Here is a 12,679-nt window from a genome sequence, read left to right on the forward strand (position 1 = left end):
TTTGCTTCAATATCATCAACGGCGCAGTTCCCGGCCAAATCATCTGCTGCTGTTAACAAAAATGCTTTTAACAATTTAATCTTTCCTTGAGTTTACATTTTTTTCGTCATAGCGATTCCCTATACTCCATTAATTTTTAATTACTATCCGTAACCAATTGTCAATAGCAATTATTAATTTTACCAATTTTAATCACGTCTTAAACATGTTTTGTATTTACCAATGTTTCTATATTGCGTTCTCTTTTCTAACAGTGCTTAACACAACTCAACATAAATTTTCTGAGTTTTATATCTCTCACTAGTAGGGGATCAACTAATTTAGCCTGTTTTCTATTCTTAGCCTTTCATAGTCTATACCATCTTTTTTACAGATAAAATTTTGTTCACATGCCACCACTAGTTGCACCGTTACATATTCGACTTTTGTCCCGTTTGGTCTATTTTAAACTAATTCCGCTTAGATCATAGTATTTTATCGTTTTAGTAGTCTGTTTAATTTTTAGCTTAGTATCACATATCAAAATTTAAAAAAATTTAATTCTCGCTCCGACCATCGGACCATTATTTTACTTCGCTTTCTTTTAGGTTCCTCTAATATCTGACGCTTATCGCACTAATTATGATACCAATCAATCAAATTAACGTTTTTTATTCTCGCTCCGACTTCCGGATCCACATTCTATTTTCTTTTTTTTCCAGCTTTAACAAATATTGGTTGCCTGTACTCAATATATTTTGTTCCTAATCAACATAACCAATATTTTGCCCACTCGCTCCGACCACCGGACCCATTTTCTAATGGTTAGTACTTACCATTTAAAATTTATTTGAATAGGAACATCATTGAGAAAGGATTCTGCAAGTAAAACAAGGGAAGTTTATCAAAGAAATTTAAAAAAAAGCTTTCTGGATATATATTTATTCTACAATTATTAAGTTTTGCATTTTTAATATCCATTGCGAAAGATTCATGTAAGTAATTATTTTTTGATGTATGGTAAAATATCAATGAGAAATGTTGCCATATGCTGTATGGCAAAGGTGTATCATAGCCTATGAAAAAATATTTCCTCATAAACTCTCATACATGTATGCCAAACATTTTGCCATACATGTATGGCAAAATTTTACCATAGGCAAACCCCATAGGAATATCCTATGGCAAATGTTTGCTATACGTGCATGGCAAAATTATATGGCAAAAGTGTATGGCAAAATTTTGCCATAATCAAAACCCCATAGGAATATCCTATGGTATTTTTTTATGGCAAATTTTCCTAAGGGGTTACTTTTTAAAATAAGAACTTTTTACTTTTTACTCGTTACCTTTTTTAAAAATACTTCTACTTTTACTCGTTACTTTTTAAAAGTAACGTTGCCATGTATGTTCGTGGGATTACATGTCGAATTAAATTAACTTCGGGGTGAAAAAATTGATATTTCTTTCTTTTAGAAGATGTTTTTGAGGACTCCATAGGAGATGTTGTTTCGTTGGTGGGGATCTAGATCAGCTTTTCCCTATGGTATACTGCCATACAAATATTTATGGTTACCATTGGCCTATGGTAAACTGCCATACAAATTTTTATGGTTGCCATAAGAGAATAGTGACGTGCCATATAAATGCCATACAGGTCTCTACCGTCACCATTGGTCTATGGTATCTTGCCATACAAATTTCGATGGTAGCCATAGGCTTATGGGGTTTTGCCATACAAATTTCTATGGTAACCATAGATGTATGGTATCTTGCCACGCAAATTCCTATAGTAACCATAGGCGTATCGTATCTTGCCATACAAATTTCTATGGGAGCCATAGGTTGCCATAGATTACCATAGGCTTCTCTATGGCAAATTTTCCGAAGGGTACTCGATTGATTTTGTAGAAAATTGATTTGGTCATGGTTGAAACTCGAACATTTCCAACAAATCGAACATTTTCCAAAATTTAAAAATTTATGTACGCGTAAATGCCCCCCAAAAGAATTTTTTTCAACTTTTCTCATACTTATGACACTTTGTGAAAAAATGACATTTCTTTTTTTGGTTTTAACCATAGCTACTCTACTTGTACATAATCGTTAATTTTTTGGTCTCGTCTGTTTTAGACTCTACAGTGTGGAGTCTGAGGTACACCTATCTATCAGCACTCTGCTTGCGCTGCTATCTTCATCGTCATTTTATTATGATAATTTATAATTATTTTCGGCAATCAAAAACTTAAAATATAAATTAAAGGTGGCGATATAAATCCATGAAGTCTTTACTCATACATTTATTTCATTGAAGAAGAAAAAGTTAAAAAACGAGGCTTAGATCGGACCTCTTGATAAGAAATTCACCTTAAATTATTTTATAGCTTATTACTATATTACATGGTTCTGTCCCACATTTGATGCATGAAATTGTCTAATATTCTTGTCAAACATATTTTGTAAACTTGTATATGTGTCAGAGATATCATTTTACCAAACTTGAATTCACAAAAATAGTTTTATTAAAATTCGCGAAAACATCCGTTTAGAATTTAAAATCAGCGAGGAATCACCTTATTGTATTAATTTACCAGAAAATAAAATCATATTCAGTTAACTTTTTAAAAAAAATTCCGTAATCATATAAACTCTATTTTAAGATCTTTACTTTAAAAAAGTCTTTTTAAAATAACTTTTTTATCAGAAAAAAGCAAGAGCACAGAATACTTTATAGGAGGCATACGAAAGGACTATGGTGTTTATATTCCTTCTTATATTAATTTGGATATCAATTGCCTTATTATATTAATTGCCTTGCTATATTAATTTACCAGGAAATTAATCTACAATCATATGTATTATTAACCACTTCCCTGATTATCCCGATTTAACTCACATAATTATCCCGAGAAAACTCAGCGGTATTTGTCAACTATCACACTTTTACTCGATCGGAAGTGAAAAAAAATCTGTTGTGATTTCAAGTTTGAGAGCTATACTTTCGGGAGGGACGTGTTTTGTACGATGATTGCTGAATTTACATAAAAATGGCCTTTTGAAAGTAACACTTTGTGTTATCCCTTCTTTTAAAAACTTTTTTTCATTTCCCCGAGATAACTCGGGATAGTAAATTAAATGTTCTTGCACAAATTTCAACTTGTTTCAGTTCCTTGTATTTATTAATGAAATAAAAGAAATTGTTGATTTTTGGCAATTTTTTTTACAAAAAAATTGGTAAGGGAAGCGGTTAAGAACAAAATCAATTTTAATTTTAAAGATCAGAAATATTTTTAATATAAGATTTTTAACTGAGAAAACTGTAAGCAAAGTTCTTTACATGTAAAATATTTTGCAAAGGCATATGTCAGGACTTATAATCCGTTAATAACTATCTTTGCTTCCTACGTTTAAGAGTGTAGGTATTCTAATTTTGTATGTTGTTTGCTTGGCTCAGTTATCGCTTAGAACTGGCGGGATTTGTTTGAGAAGAGCAACCCTATTTTCCCCGCGCAAAGTTAATCGGAAGCATTTCAGCAGGCGGAGTAGTTTGTATTGGCAATCCTAAAGTAGCCGGACCTATCCGCCAGTTGCCGTTTAGAATGAGGAAAGTTTCTCCCTGTAACTGCCGTTTTGTTCACGGCCAGATGTTGACAGGGAAGATCGTGATTACCACCTGTCTGATAGTCTTAATATCTGCAGTACCGGAGAAAATTCCCATCGGTAAGGCTTTCATTTTCTGTTATCTTATTTGGTATATGGGAAAACTAAATGAAAAGAATACACAATCCAATGTATTCGAAGTTTAGAATGGTGTGAATGTATAGATAGAATTCACAAATGTTTAAACCATTAAATGAAGGTTTTACTCCTGTTATAGTTATTACTTACGCGACTGATGAGAAGTATTCTTTTAATGAATCAAACTTAACTAACATGGATTAAAACATTTAAGCTTCTCCGAAAAGATGTGTAAGGGACTTCAGTGTTTGATCCAAAAAAAAAAAAAAAAAAAAAATGTAATAATAATAATTTTGGTCAATAATTAGGAAAATGCTTTTCAATGCAATGTGTTAAAAATGAATAAATTTCGAAAATTTTTAGCCAATTTGTTAACACAATATTTTAAAGTGGTAGCAGGGTAAAATTAATAGTAATAAATGTCTTGATATAAATTAAGAGTTAGTATGATTTACTAATTGTTTTAATTATCAAAATTTCTGCATTGTTAAAAGCAATAATAAATACTGTAATAATGAATAAAACTCCTAAAAATAACGTCTTATTGATAGGTCATAAATGAAGTCTTTGTCTAAATATGTTTAAAGTGATAATTTTCGCAATTTAGGAAAATAAACCGTAGAAAATATAGCTACAACAAGAATTTACTAATTACATTTCCCCATTAAGAACCACATAATGTAATGATATGGCAGAGATTAACATGCAACATGCTTTTCAACCCAAAAAATCTACTTTTTTTCAGATGTCACTTATGTTATAACTAGTTCACATAGTTTAAATTAAAATTTTAATACCAAACGAAAACTTTTTTTATGGACTTTGAGCTTGGAACTCGGATTTACAATATCGCTAGTTAAATGGTTCTAAAGTTATTGTCAAAAATGCATCATAACAGAAATAAAAAGTTTGTCTGAAATGCATTATTATAGTAAAGCAATGGGCAAAGATATTTATCATTTATTTTTACCAGACCAGAATTCAATTTTCATAAATTTTTCTTTTTTTCTAAAGTTTCTTCGGTTTTGAAATTAAATTTGAGGAAATGCACAATAAGTGTGTCGAATTATTTGTCCATATTTTTTTTCAGTAAAGAGCAAAACACTAAAGTTGTAATACAAACCCTAAAATGTATACATCTTTTTGTTAATGAAACTAATAATAGGTAGAATCTTTGAAGAAATCAAACTATGCCATACAAAGACAGATACGAAAAGAAAATATGTTTGTGAATAACTAGTTTTCACCCGAAATATTCCAAGACAAAATGACTTTAAAGATGCTATTCAAAATTTTATTCTCCTTTTAAACAGATAATTGTCACAAAGAATTTATAAAATATGCAAATTGGGACGAAATACTCTGATTATGTCCTGAAATAGATATTTTTCATAATTATCAATCAAAATTTTTAAAAAGCATGTCGAATGAAAAAAGTATGTAAATTTAAAAACATTTTTGAATAAATTGAGTAAAGAAAACCTTAACAAATAAAACAGCGAGAACTGAAGAATAATGTCAAAATAATAAATAAAAAAATTTACAAAAAATTATGTCAGCTATTAGTTTAGAGTCACAAACGAAATATTCATGCTCTTGTTCATTGTTTCAGAGGCTATAATTATTTTCTTTCTGTTAAAATCAGCATAAAACGATTTCGTTTTCTAAAAGTTATTTTCCTTAAAACCATTCAAATGGCTTCAAAATGAATAATATATAAGAAAGTAGTGCCTCGAAATTTATGAAAATAAAGTTGTGTTCGATATAAATATTTTATATTACACTAGGTTCCACTTTCTACAAATGTATAAGTTGATAGCTTTAATTGGAAAACATTCTAATGGGATACAAATATCGTTTCAACTTGAAATAATAGTTGATAAAAGACGCAAAAATAATGTTTCATGAAATTTTCATAAGAAACTGTTAAATGAGTGTTGGGAAGCTTTAAATAGTAAAATTTCAGAATAGTTACATACATTGATTAAAAAGCTTAGTAGAACAACATGTTAATTGACATTAAATAAAAAAAATCCTTAATAATTAAAAAATTTTCTGGTAGCAATACAATTTCTCTAAGCTGTTCATTAAACATTTTTACCTATTGAAAACTGTCTCATTAAAAGAGTTTTCTCTCTCTAATTTGGAAATTTGAATGTCTTCAAAATGTTATTAACACGCTTTTCCACTCAATTTTTAAAGAGAGAAGTTCATAAACTTTGTATAATATGTATGTGGTATGTTCAAAGCGTTATTTAGCAAAAATAGTGAACGGCTACCAATACTCTTTTCTTTCAGTATTTTTTGCTATTTTTTTGTCATTTAATATTAGTATACTATAGTTTAACAAGAACTTATGATTGTTACTAGTTTGAAACATGTAATTAAAAAAATGCTTTAAGCAATATCACTTAATTTTTTTTACTTCGTATATAAGGCAGATTACATATGTATATTAGATGTAAAAGAGCAGGTTACTTGCATCGATACATACAACAACATATTAAGAATAATAAAAACATTTTTAAGAATTCAAATACCCATTGTACCCAGAAATAAGCAAGTAGTAAAAGTTCTTCTGATTTACGAAAAATTAAAAAAAACTTGCGTAATTTTTACAATATCATTTGTAATTTTTGCATTATTTTTTCTTTAAAATTAAGATCGTTGTCGTAAAAGTTATTTAGGTTCATAGTTTGCATATTTATTTAGAAAATTACGAGTTTGTTTGAATACAAATGAGTTCTATCGAATATTTTAAAAGTATTATTTTTGAATATTAAATCTTAAAATCATCATGATTATAACTATGCCATGTCATCATATTTTTGTGTTTTTATATCGCTAAAATCAATTACAAATGTTTTATAACTCATTTTGTACATATAATAAGAATTAGTAACTTCATTAAAGAAATCTTTTAAGCAATGCATACATTGCTTGAAAGATTAAGCAATGCATACTTAAAGGAAACTCTTTTTATTTTTTTTAAAAATCTATTAGAACAGCATACGTTTGTCTTAATGTTAAATATTAATAATAAAATAAGTAATCATTGAATTTATTTTCTACTCTTTTTTATTGAATAAATTCTGTTTTTATAGAAAGAATAGGAACTACTAGAGAGGTTATATTACAAATGTTTAATTATTTTCCTGTGAGGATGTAAAACAGTCCGAATGTTTTTTTTTAGAAAAAATTAGTAACGTTAATAAAAGCATTAAACTTTAAAAACGTTTCTGTAAACTATTCTTCATTATTCATCTTCCAAACATTTTTCATCTTACATATTCAAACATTATCATTATTCATCTTCCAAAATCTTACTACTTTTTATGTTACAATAAAAGTGCATCTAATTTAAAAAAACAGTATCTCCAAAACAGCAATAAAATATAAGGAATTTACACTACATTAATGTTTCATCAACAGTAATTTTTTCAGCTTCTTGATATAATGATTTATTTATTCATTTACGTACCCAAATTATATTTCGTGCACAAATATATTTTGCTTAAATATTATGAAAATTTATTGCGAAATATTTATTTTTATGGATATTTATAAAAATATGCACCAACATCATATGTATATATAAAATATTTGCTATTTTATTTCTTAATTTTTTTTATTAATGCTAATTAATATATTACAAGAAAATGCTGCATGTACATATTCTTTTAAAAAAAAAAAAACGTTAAAATTAGCTATCTCAACACTTCGCATAACTTAACTAATTTTGTATATAAAAAGTTCCTGAGATCTGATTAATTTTATTAAAATTTAATATTTTAAATTTATAACAAAACAATATTTAAATCAGAGAATATGGTTTCTCAATTGGCGAATGTGGGGAATCTCATCTTTTTATAAATAAATTGAAAGAAAAATATTTATCGAAATCCATATTTTAAGTAAAAAAAATTGTGTTTTAGCAGTGTGCAATTTTAAAGTTACATTTAATTTATTTTTTACCAAAAATACTAATGAAGAATTTGTTTAGTAGGCAACAAAAGTTATACATAACTAAATAATTCTCATTTTATTGATTTAAATTTTTTCTGTGTGAACAAACATTAATTTTGAAACTTTAAATAAGCTTTTTAATTTTTCCTGTTTACTTCTTTTGTTTATTTATTATTACGTGATTCCTATGTTTATATCTTATTTATATTTTGTAGGTGAAATCTATAGAAATGCTTTTCTTCGTTGCCTGAATATGATTGCATCAGCATTGCGATGAATATTTATCTTTTTTTTCTTTCCTTTAGTTTTTGTTATAAGTTTTTAAGTTGATTTTTAATAAATAAGCAAACGAAAAAAGCATTCATTTATTGAGTAAGCTCATTATAATTCGGATTTTAATTCTTTTAAACCATTCATGATTCTGTACCTAGATGCAAAAATAATTCAACAGAAAATTTCACTCATTTATTTTAAACCACGACACTTTAGCCTATTAAAATTATTGTTAACAGGTTACAGTTTAAAGCGTTACTACGAAAAACAATTTTAACTAATTTATAGAATTTTTGAAGCAAGATTTAAATGAATAATCAAAAAATTATAGTTGTAAAATGTTTGTTTAAATTAATCATTATTTAGTAAATTTCAAAAAAGTATGACTTATTCTCCTATTTTCCAACCACCTAGGTATCTTGGAATAATCCTAAATCTAATTAAATTTTTTAATTAAAATATCTCTAAACGCATAACATTTGAAAAATAGTCGACAAAATCCCTTTCTAAAATTAATTTTTCAAAATATCCATAACAATACGTAATCAAAATGATGCCGTAATAGATTTTGCAAAGGAGAAAAATAATATTATTTGTATTTAAATGATGCTGTTAATTCTTGGTATTAATAATGCGGTGAAATAATGAGTGATCATTAATTGTCTAACTTTATAACATAATGGTATTATGTATTTATTAGAGTTCGGAGACTTTAATTTCGTGGAATTTTATTGTTATATTGCTATAGAAGATGTATGTATTGAAAAAAAAACACTTAACGTCTTTAAAAGTAGAAATTTTTTAATGTAAATAATTTTGAAATAATAATTAATAAAACATAGAAATTGTTCAAAAGCAAATATAAAAATTTAAGTAAATGCTTCCTTTCTTTATATCATGTTTGATGAAAAAAAGCCATTAAACGCAATGAAGGCAAAAATTTGAGCTCGGAGCATTTATATTATTGAAAAAATGTAAAATTTTTTTTTTAATAATGTAAAAGCTTTTTGAATAATAAATTATAAAACCAGATGCTGAACCATTGTAGATGAATTTGAAATAATAGTAAAATAATTTAAAAAATAAAGTTTAAAATAATATATTACAAACCATTATATTTTTAATACAGCAATTTAGATATAATTTAATTATATATTTAGATATATATTTCAATAAAACAATTTAGACATAGTTTTTTAAAATTATATCTTATAGTTAAGCAAATATATGATTATTTTAAGTTTTTATAGATTAATTGATAAATTTAAAAATATTAGTAGTGTATTGCGCTTCCTTAATTATAACGTAATTTTGAATTAAACATTAGCAATTTTTTTCATTTTTATCAATGAGGAAATTTGCATCGATTTCTATGTATTATTATTAAGTTTTTTTTCCATTTTTAACAAAATATTCATTGAAATGTAAAATTAATACTTTTAGCATATCCTTTATTGTATTTTAAAGTACTGCTCCTATACCAAATTTTTACTCTAGTACCGTTATTAAATGATGTATACATTAAAAAAACTTTTTTCAAGATCAAAAAATTTTTCTAGTGTAAGTGTTTTTTTAATTACAATTTATAAAACAAGAAGATGAACCTTTGTAAATAAATTTCTCATGAGTCTTAAAATATTATATATTACAAACAATTATATTTTTGAACAATTATATTTATATTTATGAAATATATTTAAGTAAAAATATGTTAAATATTTCCATTTAGTATCTTTTACATTTCAGAAAATATATGACTATTTTACGTTTTCATAGATTAATCGATAAATATAAATATAATAGTAGTGTATTGTGCTTTCCTAATTTTAAAGTATTTTTGAATTAAACACTTTTTTTTATTTACATTAATGATAAAATTTCATTGACTTCTATTTATAAATAAAATGCAATTTTTTTATTTTCTATAAAACATTCAATGAAAGGCAAAATTACTACTTTTGAGCAAATAAAAACTGATTAAGAGCCCATCCATGATTGTATTTAAAAGTACCGTTACCATACTATATTTTTAACTCTAGTACCGTTAATGTAAATATAGTAGACATTTGTTCTTAGTGAGATTGATTGACATGTCATTATCTAAGGTTGGAAATGGCATTATGTCCTGACAGTAAATTCTCCTAACTAAGCTGGACGATTTTGTCAGTAATATAGAGTTTCCAATAATCGGATTCATTACGGAAGGAATTGTTACTAACACTCGAGTATTATACCGGCTAATCCGTAATTTATTGGATCAATATTAACGAAGTTTAGTAAGTTATAAATTATATAATATTTAATCTATATCTGATTTAGTATTCTTAACGTCATGTTATTAATTCAGAATTATTATTACGTATGTATAAATCGAAGTTGCTTGGAATTTTAATACGCCATTATTTTGGATAAATGTTACAAGAAAAGAAAGGAATATGAATTATTAGGCTAAGAAAAGTATGACTAAATATGTTTTATTTTCCCCTATTTTTATTATGATCTTAAAGGTATAAGGTAAAAAACTTCCTCGTTTTTGAAAAAAAGCTGCTTTTTAGTTTTCTCTATCACCAATTTCAGATATAACGTGAAGTGAAATTTTAATTCAGTTTAATATCGGAATTAGACTGGAATAATTGATTTTCCTGTCAAAGTTTAAGGAATAAAAAAATGACGATGCGTATGCAAACTCCAGAAAAGTTCAAAGCACTTTCGAATACCAAGAAGAATTAAACAGTAATCTTAGATTAAAAAAAATATCTTAAGACAATATTAACCATCTTTGCTTTGTTGCAACAAGATTTTACATACATTTAATAACCAAACGCTTACATACATTACAAAATGAGAAAATGCCTTTTGTCGTTCTGAAAAATCAATATAGCACAAAATGTTGAAATTACGTTATTTATAAATGTGTCTAGAGAATTAGTTAGGACTAAAAACATTTATAAATGTGCCGCAAATTTGTTTATAATATCTGAAAAAAGCGAAACAGAGAAACATGCCTGAATATATTGTTTAGTTAATCAAATAAAATTTTAACTAAATTACTTATCAAAGTTCTCTCTGTGATTATATGGTATTTTCTGGCTTTCTCGCTTGTAGTGTATCTACCACTACGAAAATGTAATTCCAATTCCCTAGTATATAAGACATGTTAACTCGATTCTAGGTTGGGGTACCTTTTCATAGATGACATCGTCGATATTTACTCTCCCCACATCGCTATTCACATCTTTCGTAAAATCTTATCTTTCTTTTAGTTTTATGTGTAAAGGGGAGTTATTATTATTAAAATATCATTTTGCTCAGTTATAACAGCTAACTTTAAAGTAACTTTTGACTCTATTGTTTTCAGTTATTTCTTTCACTTTCATCCCTATCTTACTTTTCTCAATGATTGTTTTTTCCTTTTGTCCAGATTTTCAAATCTAATATTTTTTTGTAATATTCTTTTGTAACAGAAAAAAGAGATTTTTTTTTCTCTTAATATAAATAAAATTAAAATTTTTCTCCAAAACATCTGAAAAAAATATATTGTGCATTTGTGTTTATTATGAAGACAATTTTTAAAATATTATAAGGGAAAAAAGTAGGTTTAATATATTCAGAGATATATTATTAAGTGTTTGATTTCAAGCTCAGACAATGTTGTTTAAACATTAATAAAATATATTGAATTTTAAAATAGGATTTAGTTTATATAAGAGTTTAATATGCAACAGTTATCTACATAATAGTTAAAGTTAGGGTATAAAGCTGGATGTGAAAGACATAGAAGCGCAAAGTTTAATCTGCAGAAATTGAATTCTCGATATCTAAGGGAAAATAATTAAAGATTAAATTCTCTTTTTACTTTCATCAAAAATAAATACCTTCTTGCTTAAATAAATAATCACTGCTTCAATATTTTGAAGAATTATGTTTCAAATCTGAAAAGGATTTTGTGTTAAATTGCTTTTACAAAGCAAAGAATGCGCAACAAAGTTGAAAAATAGTCGTTTGTAATCGAACTGTCTTTCACTAGTTTTATTAAACATGTGTAATTAATTTTGAATTATTTTCTGGAAAATTAAGAAATGGACAAATATAGATATATTTTAAAGTTTTAAATAGAAAACTCAGAATTTTTTTCTCAGTATTACTCAGTTACTAGTTACTCAGTTTTTAAGAAAAATGCAAGAACAGTAAAGTAAAACTAAATTTAATAAAATAAATTAAAATGAAAGTAACTTACGAAACTCTAACGATGTCTGGCTTATGATCGCTTTATTCATATCTATCCTCATCTTTTTTTTAAATTCCCATATAAATGCAGTTAAAGTTACAATATTTACATAAATTTATACACGTTAAGTGATTTTATGATAAAAAATACTTTTGCTTTATAAATATAGATATATTTTAATGTGGTTCAGGATCAGGTACTTTGCACTTTTAGAAACTATTGAAGTATTGACTAATCATATAAAAATATAAACAAGGAGCAATTATTATTTTTAACTTGGAAGTTTTTAAGTATTAAATGCTAGAAACATGTATAACGGCCTAAGTATCCAATTACTCAGATTGTATTGATCTCGATGATTTAATCTTAAAAAAAGACTTATCAAATTGAAATAAATAAAATTTAAATTTTAGATGTGAAAAAAATGACGTTTTACAGTTTAAATGCCATGCTCAAGGCTATATCTCTAGTTATTGTTATATATATATATATATA

The 12,679-nt window shown here is 26.1% G+C and overlaps 1 protein-coding gene across 2 annotated transcripts in view; it reads left to right on the forward strand.

Moving 5' to 3' along the window:
* The first annotated feature begins 3,474 nt into the window (after nt 1-3,474).
* The window catches only part of LOC122270917 (glutamate receptor 1), a 378,704-nt gene continuing 369,499 nt past the window's right edge, over nt 3,475-12,679 (forward strand). Inside the window, exons 1-2 of one of the 2 annotated variants that reach the window (XR_011638157.1) lie at nt 3,514-3,699; nt 7,899-8,043. Coding sequence is in view for 1 of the 2 variants with exons in the window: in XM_071187345.1 (XP_071043446.1) it covers nt 3,579-3,699 (121 nt within the window). In the remaining variant the exon portion in view is untranslated. Of the gene's footprint in view, nt 3,700-7,898; nt 8,044-12,679 lie in introns of those variants that run through there. The other variant, XM_071187345.1, reaches the window with a different exon arrangement.

This window comes from Parasteatoda tepidariorum, chromosome X1, assembly GCF_043381705.1.
Source record: "Parasteatoda tepidariorum isolate YZ-2023 chromosome X1, CAS_Ptep_4.0, whole genome shotgun sequence".
NCBI lineage: Eukaryota > Metazoa > Arthropoda > Arachnida > Araneae > Theridiidae > Parasteatoda > Parasteatoda tepidariorum.